The sequence below is a fragment of the Budorcas taxicolor genome, chromosome 6 (assembly GCF_023091745.1).
Source record: "Budorcas taxicolor isolate Tak-1 chromosome 6, Takin1.1, whole genome shotgun sequence".
Taxonomy (NCBI): Eukaryota; Metazoa; Chordata; class Mammalia; order Artiodactyla; family Bovidae; genus Budorcas; species Budorcas taxicolor.
Window position 1 is genome coordinate 72,142,651 of NC_068915.1, and position 27,626 is coordinate 72,170,276.

General features: G+C 36.5%; 1 protein-coding gene across 1 annotated transcript; it reads right to left on the reverse strand.

Annotated features, from left to right (window-relative positions):
* AASDH (aminoadipate-semialdehyde dehydrogenase) lies at positions 1-27,626 on the reverse strand. Its single transcript, XM_052642317.1, has 14 exons — positions 27,280-27,626; positions 25,082-25,356; positions 24,870-24,990; positions 20,727-21,046; positions 17,698-17,890; positions 12,601-12,842; positions 12,175-12,281; positions 11,468-11,640; positions 10,850-11,042; positions 10,121-10,236; positions 8,154-8,949; positions 2,833-2,955; positions 2,175-2,306; positions 1-155 (listed from the first exon to the last, which is right to left on the reverse strand). Exons 2-14 carry the CDS (start codon positions 25,309-25,311, stop codon positions 133-135), a joined length of 2,769 nt encoding a protein of 922 aa, XP_052498277.1. The 5' UTR covers positions 25,312-25,356; positions 27,280-27,626; the 3' UTR covers positions 1-132.

Sequence of the window (27,626 nt, forward strand, 5' to 3'; positions counted from 1 at the left end):
TACACTCTTGCGGTAGTTTCAAATTTCCACCGGAGGTGACCTTTCATACTACAACAGTAGATAAAGCAGTCATGAGAACCAAAAAATATTTCTTGCTCTGATGCTGAGGTACATGGGGATGAAAAGATTGGTTCATTGGTAGAGAACTGCCAGACCTGAAGGGGGATAAAGGCAAAAACAATTCATTCATCTCATTTCAACAGTTCTGTAGACTAAAGCTTTATGAAATTCTTAATAAAATGTGAGAGATGTAGGCTGCTGAATGGTAAATATAGAGAAAATAATACCTTTCTTCGAAAAGTAGCACCCTCAGATTAGACCTCTGTCCCAGTGGTAAAATCTTAACAAAAAACACCAGTGCGCTTATACATAAATCACCACTATGCATAATATATATTCATTTCAAACCTCATCCAAAAGTTATTACTAATATGCTCAGAGACAATGATTTCTAAGATAAAACTGCACTGAGTTTCCAGTGTATCTTATTAAAAATTATATCTTACTCTAGTCTCCTGATATAGGAAGAAGGAGGAAGTTAGCTGAAAAGAAAAGTTTATGTGCAAGAAGTTGAACTAAAGCTTTAATCAAAGAGCTATGAGTTGTGTGTCTACACTGTAGATACATACTATTTGCTTATTTCAAAGCTACTATAGATTACCCTGTCAGCCAATATTTTAAAACACACAGGAAGAAGAAGCCTAAGTCTAAGGTAATGTTCACAAATCCATATTGACATTGACACTGAAGTCGCTCAGTCGTGTCCGACTCTTTGCGACCCCGTGGACTGTAGCCTACCAGGCTCCTCAGTCCATTGAATTTTCCAGGCAAGAGTACTGGAGTGGGTTGCCATTTCCTTCTCCAGGAAATCTTCCCAACCCAGGGGTCGAACCCGGATCTCCCACATTGTAGGCAGACGCTTTACCGTCTGAGCCACCAGGGAAGTCCATAGTAGCAGCAAAATAAAAAAAGTGGGTATATTCATGATACATGGTGTGTAATCTCAGTTTTCTTCCTGACTTGGACAAAATTACTTTAATCTTTCTTTGGCTTATTCAGAGAAGAAAAAAAAAAGGAGTAAGAACCTTTGCTTCTTCTAACTATTTAGAAATCCAAAGGTGAGAATATATACAAATTACTTTCTAAATAAAAAATATTAAGTGAACTTAATAAAAGATTTCATCACAGGACTTCGCTGGTGGTACAGCGGATAAGATTCTGCCTGTCAATGCAGGCGACGTGGACTCGGATCCCTGATCTGGGAATATTCCACATGTTGCAGGCAACTAAAGTCCATGCGCCACAACTACTGAGGCCGTTCTCTAAAGCCCTCAAATCACAACTATTGAGCCCCTGTGCTGCAACTACTGAAGCCTGAGTGCCCTACAGTCTGTGCTCCTGAAGAAGAGAAGCCACTACAATGGGAAGCTTGTGCACTGCAACAAAGAACAGTCCCGCTCACCACAACTAGGGAAAGCCTGCACACAGAAAGGAAGACCCAACACAACCGAAAACTTAAAACAATTTTAAAAGTTAAAAAAAAGACTTAAAAAAAAAAGATTTCATCACAAAATAACTGTCACACAGAACAAAAGAAACTGCTAGTGTATAAGGGGCGAAAACAGAATAAAATGCACCCAGAAGCAACCATAGCCGTCAATGGGCTCACTTATGGTGGAGCTAGTACACTCAAGTCCACAGAATAATCCCTCAAATCAAAAACACAGAAGTTGGGCCATAGTCACTTGTGGGTGAAGAAGTAGGGATTATTATCCTAACGAAAGATCAGGAGCCTACCCTGCTACCCTGATCACTACCCTGATCACGAAGTTGAAGACAGAACCTTCATACAAAGTAAATTGGGTTCTGTAACAGATTTTGGTTTTCATAGAAAAAGCAGGGGTTTATTTCAATGTTCACAACCTGAATAGAGGTTATAATTAAGTTGGCTAAAAAATGGACAAGGAGGATGGCAAAATTAAAACAATGTTTGGATAGAATCTATTAAATCTATTACAGCATCATTCAAAAATTTAAAAATCCACAGGCTAACAATAAAAACAGAACTAGCTTTCAACACGATGGGTCAAAAAATGTATAAAATCTTACTTTAGTCGTCATCGACTACTATGCTTTTGACAAAGATAAGTAAAACAGAACTAGACATTTTTTACCTGTTCTCCAAAGTGAGTAAAGCAGAGTAAATTTCCATCTACACAGCCAATAAAAATATACTGTAGGCAACACCGTGGAGAAGAAAAGAGTGGCTTTCCACAGGAATGTTTCCAAACTCTGTCCCCAGTGGCCTGGCATGGGCAAAACATAATTCATAGCATTTAAATCATTCTACTCATCAATTACTTCTATAAAACAAATTCATAAACCTCCCAGAGGTAACATCAGAAAATGCTACAGTAGCATGCTGACTATTATAAGCTTATATATTATAGCTTGATTATAAATGAAGCTAGTGTACATATACACAGCTATAGAATTAATGAGTGCTATTTATGAGAACTGAGCTAAAAACCTGCAATAAATCCAGGAAAGAAATAACTAGCACATAAACTCTATCCTTAGAATGGACACAAAGTTCTTGATAGAACTGAGAACATTCTGCCAATTTAAAAAATTGATAAAGGACATAACACAGAACTTAGATTTTTCTCATCACTCTAGACTTCATGTCAATCATTTTAGTGAATTCTGATCTGTACTGTGTGGACTGTATCTAGTTGAGATCTACTTTGAATTTTCAGAATTCTAAGCAAAAGTAAAAAAATATTAAAGAAAAACAGGTAATAAAATCAATAAATATTATTTTATGCCTACAGGATTTATAGCCAGTAAAAGTCCTCCCAGTGTAGCAAAATACAAGTGAGATGGAATCAGGCTCAAACAAGGAGAAGAAAAAACAGTTCCTCCACATTTCAACTTCCAAACACACTTCTTTTTCTGTAAATAAGAAAGCAAAATTTTAAAAGAGCAAAAAAGAAAGCAAATTAATTGGCTTCTGAGGGTGATTCACAAAATCATTATATCCTGTCCCTTTTAAAGTTATGTGTGTCTAGTTAATATAATTTTTATTTTTAGTATAAAAGTAATACATACTTACTGTGGAGAATCAAGTTAGTATAAAAAGAAGGCAAAAGGCAATATCCAGAGATTACTACTAACATTTTAGCATTTTTGCCTTGTGATCTTTTTGGCACACACACACACATACAGTTTAATATATCTGAAATCATTCTGAATATCATATACTTTGTATATAATTTAGTTCACTTATTCTGTAAAACTTGTTAAATATTACATTAATGGATCATATCCCATATGAACATAAAATATTCTCTCTCTACCCTATTTGTAATTAATTTCTTGGTAGTATAAATAACTTTGAAATAAGGTATTCTGGTGCTTACATTTGTCCATGTTTCTGATTATTTTGCCATGATAGATTCCTAGAATTTTACTGAGTCAAAGGATATGAAATTGTTACCTATTCAAATTGTCAAACTGTCTTCCTTAAAAGCTTACCTCCCACAACTCTCATCAGCATTTAATGTTACCCTCTAAGCTAATAACATTTGCTTCTCTATCTTTAAAGTTTTAAATTTTCATTCCTTTGATTCTTAAACATTATATAAATTTATATACATTTATTAGCGATTCCTTCTTAAGGGTCCTGTCCATTTATATCCTTTGTTGAATATTTTTCTATCTGGACCTTTACATTTTTCTTACAGATTTATATTTGCTCTTCATTTCATTTATACTTATGAGCTTTAACTACGTCATATTTGTTTCAAAAATTTTTCCCAACTTAATTTTTTTTAATTTTATAATTCTTAAATTTTAAAATTTTATGTAATCGAGTTCTTATATAAAATATCTTACTGATATTTCTGTGATTCTCTTCTTTCTGTTGTCAATGGTAAATTCTAAGTTCTTTATATTTCAAAACTCTGAGCAGCAAATTTGTGAAAATTTGGTAAGGAAGTTAAAAACATCTTAAGAGAATAAGGCTATTAATTAATCCCTTAATCTTCCCAGATCACAAACTTGGAAAATGGTTAATACCTGCTCCCCTAGTCAACACCACCTGATAATTTCATGCTCTTCCATTTATGCTTATGGTATAAAGCTGACAAACTGAATTCTTACATATATATCCAAAGCGTATGCATGCTGGTCATGAGATCCAATGTAAAGAAGTCCTGTGGTTGGATCCAAGGTTGCTGAGCTTTTGACAGCATTCTCAGTACTAAACATCCAGTATTTTTCTCCACTATTACTTTTCAGAACATAAACTAACCCATTATAACAGCCTGTTGGCAAACAAAATATTAAAGATGAGATTTAGACATGTCACTGGAAAATAATTCTTTGGCTTAAATCATGACAACATATGTTTGATGCTCTTCATGTGTACTTAGGCTCTATGTTTGGCTCAGATTTACATTTCACCAAAACAGACATAAACAGTAACCACTTATGTAAAAACACCTTTTCAGTAAGGACACCTTACATTTGCAAGGTACTAAGAAGTGCTTCACTACCAAGAAAACAACGGACATGAGTAAGCTGCAGCAGAAGAGGCTGTGACAGGCCTGGATTCAGATCTCGTCATGGCTGTCCTTTGGGCTAATCATCTAGCACTGCTGGGCCTCAGATTACTCTTCTGCTGAATGTGGCTACAACTACATCCAGGGTTATTGTGATAATCAGGATCAATGCCCAGTACATAAAAAGTGTTCAATAAATGCTAACATTGGGACTTCCCTGGCAGTCTAGCCAAAAGAAAAAGAAATGCTGGGTTCTCTGGTGGTCTAGTGGTTAAGAATCTGCTTGCCAATGCAGGGGACACAGGTTCCAAACCGGGCTGGGGAGGATCTCAATACCACAAAGTAGCTAAGCCCATGCGACACAACTACTGAGCCTGTGCTCTAGAGCCTGAGAACTGCAACTACAGAAGACCGTGTGCCCAAGAGCCAGTGCTCCACAAGAGAAGCCACTGCAATGAGAAGCCTGCACAACTCAATTAAGAGTAGGCCCTGCTCACTGCAACTAGAGAAAGCTTGTGTGCAGCAATGAAGACTCAGTGCAGCCAAATAAGTCAATAAATCTTAAAAAGAAATGCTAATATTAACAATATGCATATTTACTGGAAGGATTGATGCTGAAGCTGAAGCTCCAATACTCTAGCCACCTAATGTGAAGACCCGACTCACAGGAAAAGACCCTGATGCTGGGAAAGATTGAAAGCAAAAGGAGAAAAGAATAGCAGAGGATGAAATGGTTAGATGGCATCACCAACTGCATAGACGTGAGCCCGAGCAAACTCCAAGCGATAGTGAAGGACAGGGAAGCCTGGCGTGCTACAGTCCATGGGGGTCACAAAGAGTTGAACACCACTCAGGAACTTAACAACAAATGTTTACTGACCTTTTATCTTATGGAGGGTACTACTGTTAGAATTTTATTCCTATTAACTCATGTAATCCTCACAGAGAAGTGTGACTATATGAACATTTTACAGAGGACAAAATTGAAGCACAGAGAGTTAAGTTATAGGAGAGTTATGGGCAAAACTACTCAGGCAGTTAAGTGGCAGAGCAAGGATTTGAATGCAAGGATTTGAATGCAAGAAGTCAAGCTCCAGAGCCTATTGTCTTGACAACTATAGGAGACTGATTTTTCCAAACTGCTGCTTGGATGAGAAGACAGAGCAGGAGTCTCTGACTTGCTGTGGCCAAAAAAACCCTCCAACTGGAAGTGGGAGTGGTCAAAACCTACAAAGTAAAGATCACTCAAGTTTCTGGAGTGCACATAAGTCAGGGGAAGTGAAATCTAGGCATTGGCTCAACACTTTGGGTGGTTCCACCTATGATTATAACCACTGCTGTCCACTTGAGGCTCAATTTCCAGAGTATCTGCTGTGCTTTCTTCTGGCAGTTACTGCTCAGAAGGGAAAGGACAGCCTACTTAGTGAAGATGAAGAGAAATGTCCTATATAGTGGAGTACACCAGGAATAGCTGGGTAATGAGAACGTTCTTTCAGTTTGGCTCCAGGAGAAAATGTTTTGTGACCTTATGTTAGGCAAAGATCTCCTGGATATGACATCAAAAGCAGGATCCGTAAAAGAAATTATAAAATAGACTTCATTGAAATTAAGAACTTCTCTTCAAAAGACACTGTTAAGGGACTTCCCTCACGGTCCAGTGGTTAAGACTTCGGGCTTCCACTGTAGAGGGCATGGGTTTGATCCCTGGTCAGAGAACTAAGATCCTGCAAGCAGGGACAAAAAGCAGATCAGTGGCGGGTGGGGGGGATAGGAAGAGGAATGACTATAAGGTGAAACACAAATTTTCTGGAGCAATGGACTCGTAATTGTGGTAGTGGTTACATGATAGCATGTATCTGTCAAAATACAGAACTGTGTACCACTGTATATAAACCATACATTAATAAAAAAATAAAGTACTAAGGGATAGTTACCAACACTGAATTGGATATTTGAAAATTGCTGAGAGTGAATCTTAAAAGTTCTCATCCCAGGAAAAGAAAACGGTAACTGTGTCAGGTGATGTAGGCTAACTAGACTTACTGTGGTAAGCATTTTGCAATATACACACACATCAAATCATTATATTGTATACCTTAAACTAATAAAACATCATATGTCAATTACATCTCAATAAACCTGGGAATTTTTTAAAAAGAAAAAAAAGGACTAAGTGACCACCATGTGCCACAAGCTTTGGGTACACACTTGGGATGCAAACAATAACCTCAATGAGCTGACTTTCATGGACTAGGGATTACTCATAGTCATATGTGTAACTGAAAGTTTCTTGTAGCAAAATTCTCAAAATATAGGTTTTCAATAGGAAAAGATCAAACTTAGATTCAAGTAGATCCTAGCCAGGATAACTTAAGTAGGGAGAAATATTCCTAAGTATTTAGACTGAAAAGCTTTGGTAAACAGATTCCATGAGCACTAAAGTAAAACTTAGTATAGTTTGGGGAGGGGTAAAAAGAAAGTGATAGTCAAGGAGACATTATACTTGAACCCCCATATCTTTGTAAAGTAAAAGTCACCTGCACCTTAAGGAAACGGAGTAGCAGGTAATAGCTAACACTCAATGAGCACTTAGTCTGTCCCTGAAAAAGAAAGTAAAAGTGTTAGTCGCTCAATCTTTTTGCAATACCATGGACTGTAGCCCACCAGGCTCCTGTGTCCATGGAATTCTCCAGGCAATACTGGAGTGGGTCAGCATTCCCTTCTCCAGAAGATCTTTCCAACCCAGGGATTGAACCCAGGTCCCTTGCATTACAGGGAGATTCTTTACTGTCTGATCCACCAGGTATGTACTAAAGGATTCACAAGCAATTATTACATTTAATCCTCTCAGAAGCTCTATGATCATTGTGGTAGTTTTAAAATATGTCCACATATTCTTTGATACTCTTCCTTTCAAGAGGTGGAGCCAATTCCCCTCCTTTTGAGTGTGGGCCAGACTCAATGATGTGCTTCTAATAACAAGCACAGATGATGATTTACAACTATAGACACTAGAAGATCTCACTCATTCTCTTGGGTCACTCAGAGAGAAGCCCATGGGACAAGAAACTGAAGCTTCCTGTCAAAACTCAGCAAAGAACTAGTCTTGTTTAGCCGCACTGTAAGCCATCTTGGAAGCAGATTTTGCCAGCTCAAGTCAAGCCTTCACATGGTTGCAGCCACAGGAGAAACGCTGAGCCAGAACTTTCAGCTAAGCTCCTCCTAAATTCCTGATCCACACAAACTGTGAAATAATAAATGTTTATTGCTCTAAACCATTAAAGTTTGGGAATAATTTGTGATGTAGCACCATGTTTTATTTATTATGCCCATATACTCATGAGAAAACTGAGTTCTAGGGAGTTCCACAACTTGTTGAAGGTCACAGAGCGGGTTAATAGCCTTAGGGCTAGGTTCAGACCGAGAAACTCTGACCCAAGGCCCACACTGTGAATCAGCATGTAATTATTATTCTTTGACAGAAACCAAACCCACTATACACAGGTTTTTTAAATATAACTAGGCTCTACTGGTATTTTCATATGGTAATTCCAGTTAACTCTATTAACCTCAAATTCAGAAACTTACCCACTACAATAAAGTTTCCACACTTAGATACACATGCTGAGGATTCAATGCGATCTCCTAAAATCTGTTCCCATTTCACCTTTCCAGAGTAAAGATCAACTGCTATCATTCTATGAGAATGGGAGCCAATGTACACAGTTGCAGATGACTTATCAAGAGCTGGTATTACAAGCAGAGGTGAAGCATCCACACATTTGCCTGTGTCTGACCTCCACCTCACACGAAACTCCATTTTCTCAGCCCTAATCACAGGTGTGTCCTCTTCAGAAACTTCTACAACACAGGATGGATCTTCTGACTTCCCAATAAGAGGTGGAGTACTTAGGCTTTCTCTATTTTGAATGTCAGTCTGTGAATTTAAATCAGAAGAATAGGTTGAAGGGCAATGTCCCAACTTAGTTAAATACCTATCAGTATTCAAAGACAAAATCTGGTTCCCTCTGCTCAATGCAATAAAAGCATTGCTCTCATTGTCACAATTTAAAGGCACGACAGCTTCCTGATGTAAAGATTTTCCACTGGCTTCCTCTTGAGTAGCATCGCTGAATTTTCTTTTCATGGCATGATTCTTGCTAAGTGTCAGGTCTTTATCTGAAAACACTGTTTGAAGGATGTGATTGTAAATCTCTAAAATAGAACTGCTGAGAAGAATTTCCAGAAGCCCAGGTACTGATGTGCCAACAAGGTTTTCAATCTCATTGAGGAGCCGTATGGATTTCAAGGAATCTCCACCACTATTTAAGAAGAGTGACTCATCAGGAATCTTCAAAGCATCTTCTGAGAGACTCAGAACAGACTACAGATTGGAGAAGGGAGAAATATATTGATGTTCAAGGCCTAAAATCAGCATTTACAGTAATATAAGTGACAGTACTTACATTAATGAGATGAACACAAAACACACAAAATAAATTTTAACATGATTTTCTATATAGTAAAGGAGACCCTCATCATCCTACCAACGGTGTGACAAGCCTACCCTAGGACTGCAAATTATACTTCCCTTAAGAGCGGTTTTCCTACCCACACAATAAGAAATGAAATTATAAAAACATCTGATTTATTAATTATAAAACCCACAAGATAATAACATCTGATATTTCTATAATATAGGGATAGTTATTTTCATTAGCTTCACATATATATATATATATCAGAATTATTTTCCACGAATCTAAAAATGAAGTAGAGAATACTTTTATTTAGATACCCTCTATTTTTCAGATAAGACTATACAAACACATCCTTCTTTAAGAAAACTCCATATTTTAAGAAAAATTATACTGACCTATAAATCAAAGGTAAATATATATATTTCAAAAAGTTTTTGTTTTATATATATATGTGTGTGTGTATATTTTATATATATATATATATATATATATATATATATAAATATAAATTCCCTTAAGCAAAAACATACACATCATTGAAACTTCTGGAATAATGATGTTAAAAGCCTTTATACCACAGGCTGTGGTACAGCAAGATTGGGCTATTTTTTCTACTCTGACAAGTATAACTGTATTCAACTACCTTGCTTAGGGAAAACTTACGGCAAGAGAAGTTTTGTCTATTTGCGCCTTTTATGACTACTACCTCACTTCCTCACTGGAGAAGGAAATGGCAACCCACTCCAGTACTCTTGCTTGGAGAATCCCATGGAGGGAGGAGCCTGGTGGGCTATAGTCCATGAGGTCACAAAGAGTCGGACATGACTGAGCGACTTCACTCACTCACTCACCTCACTTCCAATAAATCTCTATATGGGGAGCTTAATCTAATCTTGCATTACAGAACCTAACTTTTATTTTAATACAAATTGAATAAACAAAGCTATGCTACTTAACATCTGGACAGCAGTTAACATTCTTAGAAAATTTTATCAGACTTATTAGGATGCTACATTCCCTGAAGATATACAATGACTTCTTTATAACAACAAATTTGTATCGTAAAAGTTGTACCTTCCACAAATGGTGTAATTTTTCCCAAAGTTCCTCTTTTCCACTGAGCTTACACTCAGACTTCAAGTCTCTGTAGTTTAAATATATCTTATTTAGCTCAGAAACATCAATTTTGCCTTAATATAAAAGAAAAAAACAACTTTTAAATTTCAGCTTGAACCCTTCATATCTTCATTAGTCACAATAAACACATTTTTCATTGTTAAGGTTAGAAATCCCATAGAATAGTTTGTCATAGATAATCAATAATAAAGAAAGCAGCCCCATGCTATCCAGAATGTAGTATCAGATAAGAAGAAAGGAGGGGCTAATGTTCATCTCGTTTAAAGAGTTAAAGAAATAGTACTATTTACTAAGCAATTACCACATTTTGAAACAAATATTAAAGATGAAATTGGGAAAGTAATAGAATTTGGTGATTAAGAGTACATGTTTTGAAGTCAAACAGTTCTCAATAGAATTTCAACTCTAACTAGCAATGTGATTTTGGGAAAATTACTTAAATCTCTTAAGACTTATTTTTCACATCAGTAAATGGGAATAATGCCACCTACTCACAGGATTTTCTGAGATAAAATGAATTACTTTTACAAAGTATTTAACAGAGGGTCTATCACAATATATATTAGTATTACTTATAACGATAAGGATTTAAGTGGTCTTTAAACTAGTTAGGAACACAATTACAATCATTTGGCACCGAAACAAAGCAGCTTCAAATTATTTTACCATGAGATGTAAATGGCAGAGAATTAATTAACACAAGCTCATCTGGGATGGCATGACTTGGAAGATGTTTCTGCAGTTCTTCAAAGATGTAATCCTTTACTAAATCTTTTTTAGTCACCATGAACAAAATCAATTTTTCCTGGTTATACCATGTAACTGCACAAGACTCCACTTGTTGAAGACCTTCAGCAATCTATGAGAGAGATTATACAAATCCGCCGATGAGGACATTTAAAAATAAACTTCCTAAATGCTCTGACATCAACAAATTAAATTCTGGAATTCCCTAGAGATTTTTAAAAAACTGTTTCCTACCATCACTATTACCAGCACACAGGGTTCTTAATGTTTTCCAAAAACGACTGCACCCAGAGCAAAATAAATTTACTTTCACAGTTGTAAAAATCCATTTTGTCACTTATTAAAAAAAAAAACTCTCTTCAACCTGAGAGGAAAGCGCACAATGAATTATCCATGTCTTCTATTGTAATTCATCATTAATACAAAAGTCTTAAGTCTAAATAATACTGATAGAGAACCCTGGCAAAGCAAATTAGTTATGGTGGCCTCTAATACCTATGTATGTTAATAGATATTTTAATATTGGAACATTTCTACCTGTTGTACAAGTTCTATGTTAAGACGTTTGCCATGACGTTTGATCTGACTGTCCTTTCGTCCCAAGAAAAATATCTCTCCATCTTTTATAGTTACAAAGTCTCCTGTGGCTCTCATTGTGCCAAGTGGTACCATCATTTCGCCATCAAGAAAACATACTCTATTTCTGCCACCTTCATAAGATATAAACACCAATGTAGTAAAAATATTTAGGGAAAATTAAAACCATGAAATCAGAACATTTTCAAAAGCTCCATTACTAAGTTTGAAAGTGTTAATATATATATAAAATTGGGGACTCACTTTTAAATGTTATCTGACAGAATTATATACAATAACAATCTTAGTAAAATAAGCAAAGTGATAAAATTTATTTCTAAAAATATATACGTGATTAAGAACATTTAAAAAATAATTTTAAAAATTGAAATATTCTAATTAAATAAAATTCAGGCTATAAACAGAAATACAAACAACCAAGTTACAGTTCCCAAACTGCTTTTCTATCTTCCCTTAGAGTATTAGACCCAGTTATCTAAAATAATCATGTAACTTATTAAATGTTTCATTGACTGTGATGATGAGATTAAAAATTACCATCACTGAAAAGAATACTAGATTTAAGAAAAACTGAGGAAAGAATAAAATTAACAGACTTTTTTTCTTGGAAAAAAAAAATCATTCCCGATCAATAAATGTAGAACAACCTAAAAATACTTGGCCATTGCCTTCTTGAATTGTGAAACCATTAGTATCTCTGACTTCAACTACTGTTCCAAGCAGTGGAAATCCCAGCTGTACAGGCAATTCACATCTATGAAAACACAACAATCCAAACCAAATTTTAAAATTTTCACTTGAATAAAATATTCACCAATATATTTAAATCACATTGTACCAAATGAAGAAAAAAAGTTTCTGTTATAATTCAAAGATTGCCAAGTGGAAAAGTTATCTGTTTAGTTACAAAACACTTTAGCAGAATCTGTAGTATCAGTTTTCTGAATTCCCAGCATAGAATTCTAGATAAAATAGTGTTTCTAAAATAATGACTCCAGCGCCTATCAAAAACACTATTTGTGTTTAGATACTGGAAAAATACCCTCTACTCTCGTAGTAACTGAAACCCATACTTCAAAGTAGAGTTAAGAATCTTCTCTGGAATCCTGTAGAAAGTCGCCCAACTTGACACCTCTGTGATGCCATAAATATTAAATATTTGTGTTTTATTGCCTACTCCTCTCCAGCTTTTGAGAACAGTTAATGATGGAAATGCTTCACCACCAAGGGCCAATATGCGAAGAGAAGTATTGGTGGATAAAACAGTTGATTTGATGAGCTGAGATCCAAATCTTCTAAGCAATGTCGGCGTTGCCTGTAAATACATCAAAAATAAACAATTTTTTCCCCCTTCACTTCTTTAAAAAATAAATTGTAGTAATTAGTTCAAAGTTTAACATTGGGAGTGCACATGGAAATTAAGACTGTGTTTACTAAATGGCAAATCGTATTCGGAAACCTACTGAAGCACCATTACCTTTTTAATGTTGATATAAATTTTGCTTTAGTAAAAAACTTAAGCACGGTATTGTTTCATTATGCAATTTATAGACAAAAAGGTTTAAAGATAAAAACAACAAAATCTATAAAATCAATTTACATTTCCTCTTTCATTATTTCTATATAGAAAAAGTATATAAAGTGTTTTTAAAATGTGCTTAAGCAGCACAATGAGTAAAGACTTTAAAAAAGAACTTTATTAAGATAATACTGACATAAATTATACATGTTTAAAGTGTACAAATTTTGAGATATATTGTTGGTGAAACCGTCACCACAATCCAGATAATGAAAATATCCTTCAGCCCTAAAATTACCTGCTGCTGCTGCTAAGTCACGTCAGTCGTGTCCGACTCTATGCGACCCCATAGACGGCAGCCCACCAGGCTCCCCCGTCCCTGGGATTCTCCAGGCAAGAACACGGGAGTGGGTTGCCATTTCCTTCTCCAATGCATTAAAGTGGAAAGTGAAAGTGAAGTCGCTCTATGTACCATTATAATTCTACCCTCCAACTGGACCCCTCCTCCAGCCAACTGCTGATCTATTTTTTGTCACTTACAGTCAGTTGACATTTTTGAGAGTGTCATAAAATGGAATCATACAAGTATTATTATAACCTGGCTTCTTTCATTCTGTACTGAGTGAGTGCAAAGGCCTTGTGATCCATGATATATGCATCGATAGTTCATTCTTTTTTGTCTCAGTCTATTCAGGGTGCTATGACAAAATACTATAGACTGGGTAGGATATAAACAACAGAAATGACCCACTGACTTGTCTTATACATGCAGATCTGGACTATGTAAACTACCAATATGTCACTTCAATGTATAACTTTTTGTCTCAAAAATGTATCTAACTGTGCTTTGACTTCTAACAGGCAGAATAGTCCTCAGATCTTTCTGAAATTGTCTCCTGGACTATAATCCTCAAGCTGGTTCAAATAAAATTCTCTGTTTCTTTCTTAGATTGACTAATTTTTCATCAACACATTTTATATTTCCTGAGACATCTTTCATTGCCTAGCATACACTCTATCCTAGGAAATGTTTAATTTACGTGAAAAGAATGTGTACTCTGAATTTGGTGGATAGTGCTCTGCATATGGAATTTGGCTGAGAATGTTCAAGTCTTCTTTATTATATACGCACTGATTTCTGTCTAGTTTTTCATTTAATTACTGAAAGTAGGGTATTAAAATTTCAAACCATTGAGTCAATTTGTTTTTCCTTTTAGTTCTGTCCATTTTTGCTTCATGTATTTGGAACCTCTAATTTTAGGCAAATATCATGTTTATATAACAATGTACTTCTTGATGTACTGACCACTTTTTATTGTTATGAAATGTTTTGTTGTGGATTTTTTGTTTGCTTGTTTGTAACTTGCCAGGCTAAATGTGAATTCTGTCTTCCTTGTGATATGTGGCCACTAATGTTGCTGCTTAGATGACTTTTAAAATATATATTCAGGAATTCCCTGGAGGTCCTGTGGTTAGGACTCAGTGCTTTCATTACTGTGGCCCAGATTCAATCTCTGGGGGGGAAACTAAGATTCCACAAACTGTGCAGTACAGCAAAAAAATAAATAATAAAATACATATTCTTATTTTCAAGTCTTACTTCCTTAGGGTCACCTTGTGTCTATATAGCTCAGAAGGCAATTGGACAGATCGTCCATACAGATGAATCTGGGAATGGACTGATGTTGGTATTCAGTCTCCAAGTTGTGTCCGACTCTTTGTGAACTGCAGAAAGCCAGGGTTCCCTGTCCCTCACCATCTCCTGGAGGTTTCCCAAGTTCAAGTCCATTGAGTTGGTGACGCCATCCAACCATCTCATCCTCTGTTGCCCCCTTCTCCTCTTGCCCTCAATCTGTCCCAGCATCAGGGTCTTTTCCAATGAGTCGGCTCTTCATATCAGGTGGCCAAAGTATTGGAGCTTCCAGCTTCAGTACTGGTCCTTTCAATGAGTATTCAGAGTTGATTTCCATTAGGATTGACTGGTTTGATCTCCTTGCTGTCCAAAAGACTCTCAAGATTTCCAAGTGTGGAAATGGCTATTTGTGTCAATTTTCTCCAGCTTTATAGTTGCTTTTTGGGGGAGAAGATTTGCCAGTCTCCTCACCTGGCCATAGTTACAGGTTCCATGTGAGTATTTTTAAATGGCTTCTTTCAATAAAAGCTAAAAGGACAGCCTGAATTTTAACTCAGGGAGGTTATTTAAGGTTATGGCGTGTCAAAATACTTAAGTAGCAGGTTGACCCTACATCCCAGCATGTACTTATTGTTAAGTCAAGTTCTTAACTGTCCCACCAAGAGTCTTATCATAAGGAAAATCTCCTGTCAAAATGATGGCTGAGGGCTTCCCTGGTGGCTCAGTGCTAAAGAATCTGCCTGCCAATGCAGGAGACCTGGGTTCGACTCATGACCCAGGAATATCTTACATGCTGCAAGGCAACTAAGCCCATGTGCCACAACTCTTGGGCCTGTGCTCTACAGCCTGGGAGCCACAACTACTGAAGCCCACATACCCCACAGCCCATGCTCCGCAACAAAGGAAGCCACTGCAATGAGAAGCCCACACACGGCAACTAGAGTAGCCCCACTTGCCACAACTAGAGGAAAGTCTGGCAGCAATAAAGACTCAGAACAGCCAAAAATAAATAAAATCCTATAAAAAAAGGTGGCCAAATGGTTCTGTTCTCCATTTTCAATAAGGTGAATCTGAAATATTCTGGCCTAATTTCTAGTGTTAAGTATAATGTCAACTTTGAACTCTATAAATAAATGCACAACTATCAATATTTAGCAAGGTAAAAGCACAATAACACTTTTCAGATACTCATATAAACGGAAATTATGAATTTAGTGGCACAATACAACTCGATATCCTTTGCAACCAATCGTCATAGGCATAAGAAAACAGGACTTAGCAAATGACAGGGGGAAAAAAGCAATTAGAAAATGTTACAGTTTCTTCTAAATTGTCTAAGTAGAAATTCATGTAAAAATGAAAAACACTTATAGTGACAATTTGGTAGCTAGAAATCTAAGATTCTGCTCTAACTAAAATGTTTCACTTTTAAAAGGCATCAACTTTAAATAATGTAATATTGTTACCCAGAGTATGCAAAAAATGCCCAAATATACTTTAGGTTTGTGAGAAACCAAATACTGAGCCTTTCTTCACAAGAGAAAACTCCTTACTCCTGAAATAAAGAGGTTCTTAATTTCCTCAAACACTCAGTCCATCTCACTTTAGGGCCTTTCTCCCCCACAATAATTCAAGATATTTTATTTTTTCAAATTTTTAAAACTTTAATAGCATATATTCTCTTTGAAAGCTTTTAAGACCCTTGCTTAGTATTCAATTAGATTTGGACAAGGTTATTAGTAAATAAAATCTGTACAAGGAGCCCTTACAAAGTCAAATGTGATCTGCTAATAATATTTCAAGTAAGTATATACTGTGAGTTATATCAAATCACAATGAAGTTATATGTGAAAACTGCTGTATTTTGGGAACAGAGTAAGTATGTATCCATTTCTCAGAAGGATCTATGATCCCAAAAAGGTTAAAAACCAATGCTAAAGTAAATTTATCTGAGATTGTGCTAAAACATTAAGCACGGGGATCAGATTTAAAGAGGCATAACACACTGACAACATACAAGGGAAGTTTCCTTTCTCTAGGTAACTATCACTCAAATCTATTACGGAACTAATTATATTTTTTATGCCCCTTGAATTTTATAGGAAAATAAAAGCTATATTAAAATCTTGCCCAGGTTCACAGAATAATTCACCAACAGATGAGAAAATTTGTATCATTGATACTCAGCAAGCCACATTCCTAAAATGATTTCATTTATGTATCTATATCTATACTTATATACATAAGATTTTTTTTAATAGGATGAAAAACACATTGCCCAAAAAGAAAGTCAACATCAAATTTTGTCTCTGGGGAAGAAATTTAATGTCCTCTCAAGTCTCATTTTTGAAATTTTTTATTTATCATGATCTGCATATAATTCTATTAATTAACCACTTACAATGAAATATCTTAAGGCTAGTGTACCAGGCACATGAAGTGAAGTGATGTCACTCAGTCATGTCCGACTCTTTGTGACCCCACGGACTGTAGCCTATCAGGCTCCTCCATCCATGGGATTTTCCAGGCAAGAGTGCTGGAGTGGACTGCCATTTACTTTCAGATATATTTTTAAAATCTTTTAAAATGACAAATTTAAAAAATATTTGGTTTTTTAGGTTAATATAAATATATTGAGGTAAAAATCAGAAAATCTAAATTTCTAAGTCAATTATAATTTAACTTACTTAAACCAATTTTTAGTGGGAAACAAAATAAATTCAAAACTTTAAGAAAGGAGAGGCGTATCTCAACAGGTTTGAGTAAAAGTCGAGTTCCTTTAGTTATTATAATATGTACAAATTGCATAGTAAAAGAATTTTCTACTAAATAAACAGAACTGATTTTTTTTTTTCATTCTCAAACAAAAAGTGACATCATCAGGTGACAGCCCTTGATAATCTAACTAGATTACCATGAATCCACTGTAAAGAGCTATAGAAACACAAAATATATTCTAACATACTTACAATATTGAACAATGATAGACAAAACATTTTATTTGCTCATAAAATGTACCTGTAAAATAGTCACTCTGTGATGGGAAAACAGAACAGCAGCTAATTTTGATGGGACCATTTTGACAGAAGTTGGCACAATAAGCAAAGAGGCACCACTTGACAAAGCAACAAAGATTTCCACCACAGAAGGATCAAAGGTCAGAGGTGAAGCCAGAAACAAAACATCTTCATGAGTGATTTCAAAAAGCACCCTAAGGCAAGACAGAATGTAATTACGAGAAATGCCTAACATTTAGTAAACATATATCCTAAAAAAGTATTTATGATCATTAAGTTTCCAGATAATAGCCAGATTTATGTTTCTCTCTTAAACAAAACGGTGCTATTAATTCTAGAACTCTCCTTTATAAATGTAAGGGTTAAAAGCCATTTTAAGCAATATCTGCTTTCTACCATAACATATTTTATGCACACACTACTTGAAGGGATTTTATAGATATGATTAAGGTTCCTAATCATGTGACTTTATTCAAAAGGGAGGTTATCCTGGATTGGCTGGCTTTTCTCAGTTGGAAGGCCTTTAAGAGAGTGATTAGGGGACTCCCCTAGAAGTCTGGCAGTTAAGACTTTGCGCTCCCAATGCAGAGGGCGTGAGTTCAATCCCTGGTCAGGGAACTAAGATCCTGCATGCCACATGGCATGGCCAAAAAAAGAGTGAGTGACTGTGTTTAGGCTTTCTCTGAAAAAGAGACTCCCTAGAGCAGCTGGGTCAGCAATTATTCTCCCTTTCCCCTGGATTCTTTCCTGACTTGCCTGTGGACAAGCACATGCCCACTGGGTTCAGTCTATTCACAATCACCCTTTCTAACTGTCTACCCAATGGACTTCAGTCTTGATAGCCAACCTCTACAAGTATAAGTAAACTCCTTGTAAGAGATCCCTGATAAATCCTCCTGGTTCTGCTTTTCTGGTAGAATCTTGACTTACTCTATACTACATCTTCAGTGATGATCAATAGAGCCCTCTGATTCCCTTTTCTCATTATTTGGCATTTTTTCTCAGTATCTCAACAAAGAGCAGAACAAAATATATGTGGTAAGGATATTACTGAGCATGGATGGTCAGTGATGAGACGAAGACACTGCTTGAATTTAAAGACAAAAAACTGGCAATTCTCTGGCAGTCCAGAGGTTAGGACTCGGTGCTTTCACTGCTGTTGTTGGGTTCAATCCCTGATGGAAAACTAAGATCCTGTAAGTCACTTGGCACAGCCAAGAAAAAAAAAAATAGCAACAAAAAACTCACTCTATCTAGAATTAGGAATTACCTTCAAAATATTACCTTCAATTAATTTCAATATATCTTAAAGTATGGTATTTGTGGGGACCCACTTGGAACCCCAGAGTTGGTATAAAAATTATTTCAAGCTGAAGACATTTTAGCTTCAACAGATGCAGAAAGAAGCCTTCTTAGAACTTTCCTTATCTGACAGACAGCAGAAACCTCTGAGGAATGAGACTGCTATAAATCCATCTTCAGGGTGACTTTTACTCCCAGAAAGTGCATCAAGAATAAATCTACCATAAACCCCCTGTACCCTCTACAGGGGACTTTTATGGCCCCGAAGATGATGAAAACTATTCTCATGTGCACAGATCAACATTACCACAGTTTATCTCCTTTTGTCTTTCCTAAAGAAACCGATTTGTATTTCCCATAGAAGCCTTTTCTTCCCCTCCCTTTCCCCTACTGTTATGTAGATAAGCTCCAATTTTAACCATTTCTAAAGAAGATGTATATCCACCCAGTACTTTAAATATCATCTCTTCCTATCTCATAGCATCTTACTCCTTTACCATATTTCTTCTACTTGATTATCCAAACCAATCCTCTCCACCAATTCTTTATGTCCAGCCTACAGCTCTCCCATCTAAAAGCAAAGGAAAAAAAAACAACACTTTCCCATAATTCTTTCATTTCTATTAAAAATAGTTTCTAGAAAATAACACCTTATTTTTGCTGTTTCCATATCTTCATCCCTCATTTTCTTATCTCTAGCCTGTACAGTCTTCAGCTCTGGGCATTAGAAGAAAAAATTCTTTAAAGACCAGAACTGTCAATTACAGCGGACACCTCTGCAGCATTTAACCATTCCTTCCTTTTAGATCTGTGCATAGAATATGGCAGCCACTAAATACCTGTGCCTACTGAGCACTAATAATGTAGCTGCTCCATACAGAGATATGTAAAGTGTAAAACACTCTAGAACTTGAAAATAACTGGTGTACAAAAAAGAATGTAAAATACCTAATAATTTTTATACTGATTACATATTAAAATGATATTTGGGGTATATTGAATAATATTGTTAAAATTAATTTCACTTTTTACTTTTTAAATGTTGTTGCTAAAAACTTAACTACCTAAAACTCACAATGACATAAAATTACATATGTGTTTCATGAGGTTTCTAGTTCTACTTCTGTTTCCTCCTTCGATTTCCTAAGACTACTTCTCTCTGATCTGGTTCCCTTCCCCCTCTATTTTCTTCTTTCTTCAAAAGTTGAGAATCTCAACTTTACAGAGATCACTCATCTCCCAGCCATAACAGTAAAACCAACTCCACAATGCTACAGGAGTAAACTTAATGAAATGCAAACTTTTTAATGGTTCCTGGTTACCTTTTGGATTAAGTTCCAACTTCTCCAACAGAGGATATCACGTTCCTGCCCCTCAGGTCATAGGTCTCCTACTCTTCAGCTCAGACCCAATACACTCTAGCAAGCCAAACTCCTCCTTTCTCCCATACCCCTGCCAGTACCTCTGCTAGGAATGTTTCCTCTCTTCTTATTAATAATTAAGAAGCAAATTTTCCAAACATATCATTTGCTATTTGGCTCCAGGTCTGGATCAAACGGGTAAAGCCCTACTCTGCAGAGAACTGAAGTTCAGATATAGCTGAAACAAGAGACCCAGGTTACTTAGGACTGTCTATAGGAACAAGAGTTATAAAGAACAGATGGTTCAAAACTCATTTTTTCCTTTAAATTACAAGTTCTGAAGAAGGATTCTAGGAACAAAACTTACCGAAAATGCTGGATGTTTGGCACTATACATGCATGAGGGACTCTGACAATCTTAGGTATCCCTGTAGTGCCTGACGTATGGAGGACATAGGCCAAGCAGTGCTTTAGCCTCACATCCATGCGCTCTTCTGACTTTTCTTCACTGCTGCTCTCAGAAGGCATACTCTTTGTCATGGTTCCTTTTTCATATTTCTCTTTTCTATCGTTTGGCACCAGGCTCACCTCAACATTCTTCCAGTGAAGTCTGAAGAGTACTAGGTCATTATGTTCTACTGTAAGCATATCATAGTTCAATAATGCTTCATAGGAAGACTTGAATTTCTGTATTAAATGGGGAACAAAGTTTATTATTACATAGTTTAATATTATATAGAAGATTAAGTTTAATATTATATAGAATACTGAGTATTCATTTACTGATTTAGCACGACCTTTTTTTTTTTTTTTTTTTTTAAGTATAACTGACCTTTGAACATGGGTTTGAACTGCACTGGTCCACTTATATGTGGGTTTTTTCCAGTAAATACGTATTACTCCATCTGAGTTAGATGAATCTAGGGATGTGGAATTACAACTGTAAAGTTATAGGCAGATTTTCCACTGAACAGGATTCGGCACCCCTAATCCCCAATTTGTTCAAGGGTTAACTGCACTTGCACTTTATCCAGGAATAAAAAGTAAAATGAGAAATCTCCAAGAGTAAAGTGTTACCCTTACTTTAAAACTCACCTTTAACATAGAGACACAAAAGCACACATCTGCAGTGCAATGTGATGTGGTAATGAAACATGCTTCGAATGTGAATGAAAACAGAGAAGACTGAACTGAACTTGCCTGGAAGGGCAGAGATTGATTCTTGGTATGTAATGTCTGTGTTATAAGTAGCCATTCTCCAAATAAAGAAAAGGGGTATTTAGATAATCAATAAACAGTACCTGACCTGACAATGTTGGTGTTAGAACAGTAAGCATTCCAATAAACTGCAGAATTGGGGGAGAGAGAGATGATGAGTAGTGCTGTTGACCAGAGATGAGCTGCTAATCCTTAATAACTATATCCTCAAAACCAAGGAGTTTAGATTGTAATCTGTGATAGGATCCAAATGAAAGTGGCAATAGCATAGACTAGACTTTGCTTGTCAAGAAGAGAATGATATGCAATTCTATAAGTGAGTGCCTTTAATGAACTTCCATAACAATTTAGATATGCTTACTCCTTGGAAGGAAAGTTATGACCAACCTAGACAGTGTATTAAAAAGCAGAGACATTACTTTGCCAACAAAGGTCCGTCTGGTCAAGGTTATGGTTTTTCTAGTAGTCATGTATGGATGTGAGAGTTGGACTATAAAGAAAGCTGAGCGCCGAAGTATTGATGCTTTTGAACTATAGTGTTGGAGAAGAATCTTGAGAGTCCCTTGGACTGCAAGGAGATCCAACCAGTCCATTCTAAAGGAGATCAGTTCTGGGTGTTCATTGGAAGGACTGATGCTAAAGCTGAAACTCCAATACTTTGGCCACCTGATGCGAAGAGCTGACTCATTTGAAAAAACCCTGATGCTGGGAAAGATTGAGGGCAGGAGAAGGGGACGACAGAGGATGAGATGGCTGGATGGCATCACCGACTTAATGGACATGAGTTTGGGTGAACTTCGGGAGTTGGTGATGGACAGAGAGGCCTGGCATGCTGCAGTTCATGGGGTCGCAAAGAGTCAGACACCACTGAGCGACTGAACTGAATATCTGCCTGAAGAGTCTGCTGCAGCAGAAATGAATGGAAAGGGCCTATGAACAAAGAATCAATAGAGCTTGGTGACTTTCTAGACAGGGAGTGAGCCTAAGATTGCTGAATTTCTGGCTCAGTTATCTGGTAGATGGAAACAGATTAAAACAGAAGTTTCCCTCGAGTATATCTTTTTAGGTTGATAAATAGCAGCTTAATGAAGTATAACAAGTTTTCACAATAAAGAAATTAACATAAATGAGAGGAAAAGGTCACAACTCAGGAGCCAGCAGTGTTTTCTGTTTGTACTTGTTTTGTTTTTATTAGGTAGAGTGTAGTATGTTCTATAATGTAAAAAAAAAATTTAAGGCCCACATAGTCTTAAGACCAAGCTTAAACACTGTTCTCCATTAAAACTGTCCTATCTCTACTAGGTTATGTATACTTCGCTTAGGGTGATATCATACTATGCAGACCTTGGAAGTACTAATCTTTTCTCTGCAACTATAAAAGCAACTGCCAGGCAGGAATCCTGTCTTAGGTTACTTTCAGATACTAATAATATCCTTCCAAACACCCTGTTCTAGTGCAGGCTTTCTCAGTCTCAACATTACTGACATTTTGGACCAGATAAACCTTTGCTGGGGTTGTAAACTGTTGGACTTTGAGCAGAATCCCTGACCTCTACCCATTAGATGCCAGTACCATCCCCTTTCCATCATGACCATAAAAAATATCTAGACCTGCCAGAATGTTTCCCGGCATGTAAAATCACGGCCAGCTGAGAACCACCACTCTAGGAGATCCTAGGCATACAGTAGATGCTCAATAAATACTTCTGATTGCTCTTGTGTTAAGTGACGGAAGACCACTTACACCATCACGAAAATTATGGAAAAGGAAGCAAGGTACTTTTTATGGGGTTCGCTATGTCTCCAACTCCTTCCCATATGCAGTTATAAAGACTAACTTGATATTGACAATTAATTCTTCCACCCAACCACCCCATCTACAAACCATTCACCCAAGGCTGTTTAAACAACTGAACCTCACACTCTCATTTTAGTTTTGCTTGTGTGTGCGTGCGTGCTCAGTTGCTTCTGTCATGTCTGACTCTTCGTGACGCTATGGACTGTAGCTCCTCTGTCCATGGAATTCTCCAGGCAAGAATACAGGAGCGGGTAGCCATTTCCTTCTCCAGAGGGATCTTCCCAGACCCAGGGATTGAACCTGGGTCTCCTGCACTGCAGGTACATTCTTTGCCACTGAGCCACCAGGGAAACCTTTAGTTTTGCTTATCAACAAATAACCAATTTGAGGAACAGAAAACTGTGGTCAGACAACCATACATGTATATTCAGAAAATATTTATTTACCAAATTAATACTGTCTCTTTCTGGAGGCCCTACTTTATTTAATAGCTATTATTCTATAGGAAGACCCTCAAATACCTGAAGCTCTTGAATTGTCTTCCTGATGTATGTTACAGATACAGATGCATCTATACACAAATAGGTGAAAGGCATTTAAGTTACTCTCAAATATAAAATGATTCATATAGGAAATGGTAGTAATAGGCTAAATTGAATATATTTTCTATAATTTTTTTCCATGGTAAAACAATATTTTATAAACAAAAAATGAAGAAATAATAATGAAACATGGGCTGCCCCTTGCTTAACATATAATACCAATTTTGCACCTAAGGCAGTGTTTCTTGACTAGAAGTGACTCTGGCTGGCAGTCACTTAAAAATTTTAAAAATAATGTATTTGGTTTCCCAGAAAGATCTGGCCGAAGTGCCAATCTCTTTCTCAAAATCTAAGCTTGGATACAGTTCTTTAATGCTGCTGACTCCTGTAAGTTGGCATAAAGATACAAAGATGAAAGTATCAAGTGCTGGGACTTCCCTGGCAGTACAGTGACTCCATGCTTCCAGTGCAGGAGGTATGGGTTTAATCTCTGGTCAGGGAACTAAGATCCCACATGCCACATGGCCAAAAAAAAATATCAAGTCTTATAAATGTTTCCTTTGGAAACTTTGGTAAGAGAAAAGTAAATTCAAGGCAATCACAATTCATTATTATGAGGGTAGAAGATATGTTCATGTCATTGAGCAGTGGTTCTCAATGGAGCATGGATGGTACCTCCAGGAGACATTTGGCAAAGTCCGAAGAAAATTTTGGTTACCATTGAGGGGTGCTGCTGACACCTGTTAGGTGAGGCCATGGGGTTACTAAACATCTTATAATGTAAAGGACACTCCTCACAACAAACAATTACCCAACCCAAAATGTCAACAGTGCTGAGACTGAGAAACTTTGCTGAGTTAGTGAATTTAGAAATCAAGATGGGGATGGGACTCCCTTCAACTGAAAAGTAAATAAAACACATTAAAAAAAACCTTAAAATAGCCAAACTTACACTTATATGTACTTTTTCAACAAGGATATACTTCAGATTACATTTTTTCATAAAATGAATTGATAATGCTGGCGGTGAATCTGGATCAACAGGTGCATAAGCAGCAGGGACTTGGAGAATTCTAAAGAAACAAAGGACAGAGTCAGCACAGGATATCTGTTGAAAATAATCTTACTTTAAGATATCAAATTTTCAGTTCTAAAGAATCTTACCCTAAAATCCAAGAGGGTAAGTTTATTGTAGGATGGCAGTAGAGACCAATTTCCCGAATTCCTTGAAAGTCACAGTGTAACAGTAGAAAATTCGATAATGTTGAAGCAGCATTAATCACAGTCTTGTAGGTATAGTAAACTGGAGGCTGGTTGTTACATTCATCAAAACACACAGCTATTTTATCTGAATAAAGAGAGGCAGCCTGATGCACCAATTCCTGAAGAGTCATTTCACTGACGCTTATCTGAACATCACTGGTAGCAGAGAACTCTACCTACATCAAGAAATGTTAGGGGAACAAGGAGTTTCATGGAGTTTGTTGCTGGGAGGGGGGATATTTGGAGAAAAAATTCTATACAATCACTCCTCATAAAAATGACTATATCAAAGTCACAATTAAAGAATTGCTGAACTATGAACTGTCTATAGTAACTTTGCTGAGAACAACAGGGTTGAAATTTTGATAGTCAACCTAATTCCGTGTCAGAACTGGAAGCAAATATGAGAGGGCAATGGTATATACACAGATGAGGATGAAACAAGTAGAAATGCAGAATTCTCTCCAAACAGACCACAAAGTAGAAAAGAAATAAGTAAATTACTACCCAGTAGAACCAAATTCAAAGTACCATACGCTTAGTTTTTTCATTTTTCTTGTTACAGGTTGATTAAAATCATTAATATCCTGTACGGTAACTTTGAAAAAGCTAATTCAAGTGAAGTCTGCTTTTAGGAACTGAACGAAGGTGAAAACAAAATCAATCTGATAGAAAAAACAGAAAAAAAACCCTTACATTTATCTAATTTTAGTCCTCTCTATATAAACTGTGCTTATTATTATTATTAATATATAATACTTTTCAAAGGTCACAGCAAGTCACTTTTATAACTGTTAAGAACTAAGCTCTTCATACTCTAGTTTGAAATATATATAACATATATATTATACACACACACACACATATATATATATTTCAGGATCTTAGTTCCCCAACCAAGGATCCAACCCAGGGCCCCAGAAGTGAAAGCACAGAACCCCAGCTACTGGGCAGCCAGCATATGGCCTCTAATTTTATTTTTAAATTGCCAATAAATTCATTTAAATTTAGACTCTATAACATTACAACTCAATAAAGTATTATATCAATACAGTGTTCTTTGAGCTTCTCAATGCAGGTCACATAAAAAGAATATGTGAAGCTGTACTTCATCAAAAAAAACCTTAGGCATGATTGAACAACAAAAACCTCACAACTGTCAGTATTTGAACATATTTCCCTACTGATTCATCCACATCATTTAATCAATATCAATTAGAGAAAATAAAACATTCCTAAAAAGAGCAAGGGACTTCATGGTTCAGCTAGTAAAGAATCTGCCCGCAATGCGGGAGACCTGGGTTTGATCCCTGGGTTGAGAAGATACCCTGGAGAAGGGAAAGGGTACCCACTCCACTATTCTGGCCTGGAGAATTCCAGAGTCAGACAGGACTGAACAACTTTTACTTCACTTCAAAGAGAGCAAAATGAATAACTGGTGACATCCATAAGGTTTGGAAATACTCTGATTTCTAAACACAAACTTTTAAATATAAAATAACTTTCGTATTTGCAGTATTTTTAATAAGCTTTTCTACAAATACTTGCTCTTTCTCTGATGCACAAGATAAAATGAATTTTTTAAAAGCCATTTTTATGACAAATTACAACATTCACTATACATATCTATACAATTAATATGTTTTTTAAACTTTCAATTGCCAGTTTTCTCTTTAAGAGAATTAAGGCCAAATCTATTCTTGTTGTCTAAGGTTTTCGTTTTCATTAACTGAATCATAAATACATTTGTTTCAATAGAGAATACTAAATGGATGTCCAAACATTTCTGGCATAAGGGGGAAAAAAAAGGGAAAATCTGGTAAATAGATTATATATGTAAGAGGATCATTAAGTTTTAAGATACCTGCAACTTTATATCAATAGAGGCTGCTATTGAGTCATGAGAGGTGTTAGGCACTCTTCCTATGTTACCGGTTATTTTAAATACTGATAAATAACCTAAAAACTTTATTTTCCCGTATCCACCGGCTTCTTAACGTTCACGAAGCGACTACGATTAATAACAATGCACTTTTTACCCTTCAACACGTTTTTCCAATTGCTTTTCGAAATCATGCTATTAAGAAAAGCTAACTTACATTTGAAATAAGGTGCAGAGTCTAATGCAGGGTGAGTGGAGAGAGCACACGTCAAGTTTAATCTTTGCACCACTCCATCCCGCCAGACACCACTAATTCAAATCCGAGGCCAACCGGTGGCTAGCCCGGAAGCTAAGCAAACCTGTGTGCAGGCAGCCCCAGACGTCGCCATACTTCTCCTCCCTCACACATGTCCCCACTGGATACCGCTTCCTGTCGAGACCCACTCAGAAGGCCTAGAGGTGAGAGGGTAGCGGGGAGGTCTGAGCCCATCCGGACCTTCTCCCGCCAGCCCAACCCCAAGGCGTCACACACAGCGAATAAGTCAATAACTCCCAAGGTTTAAA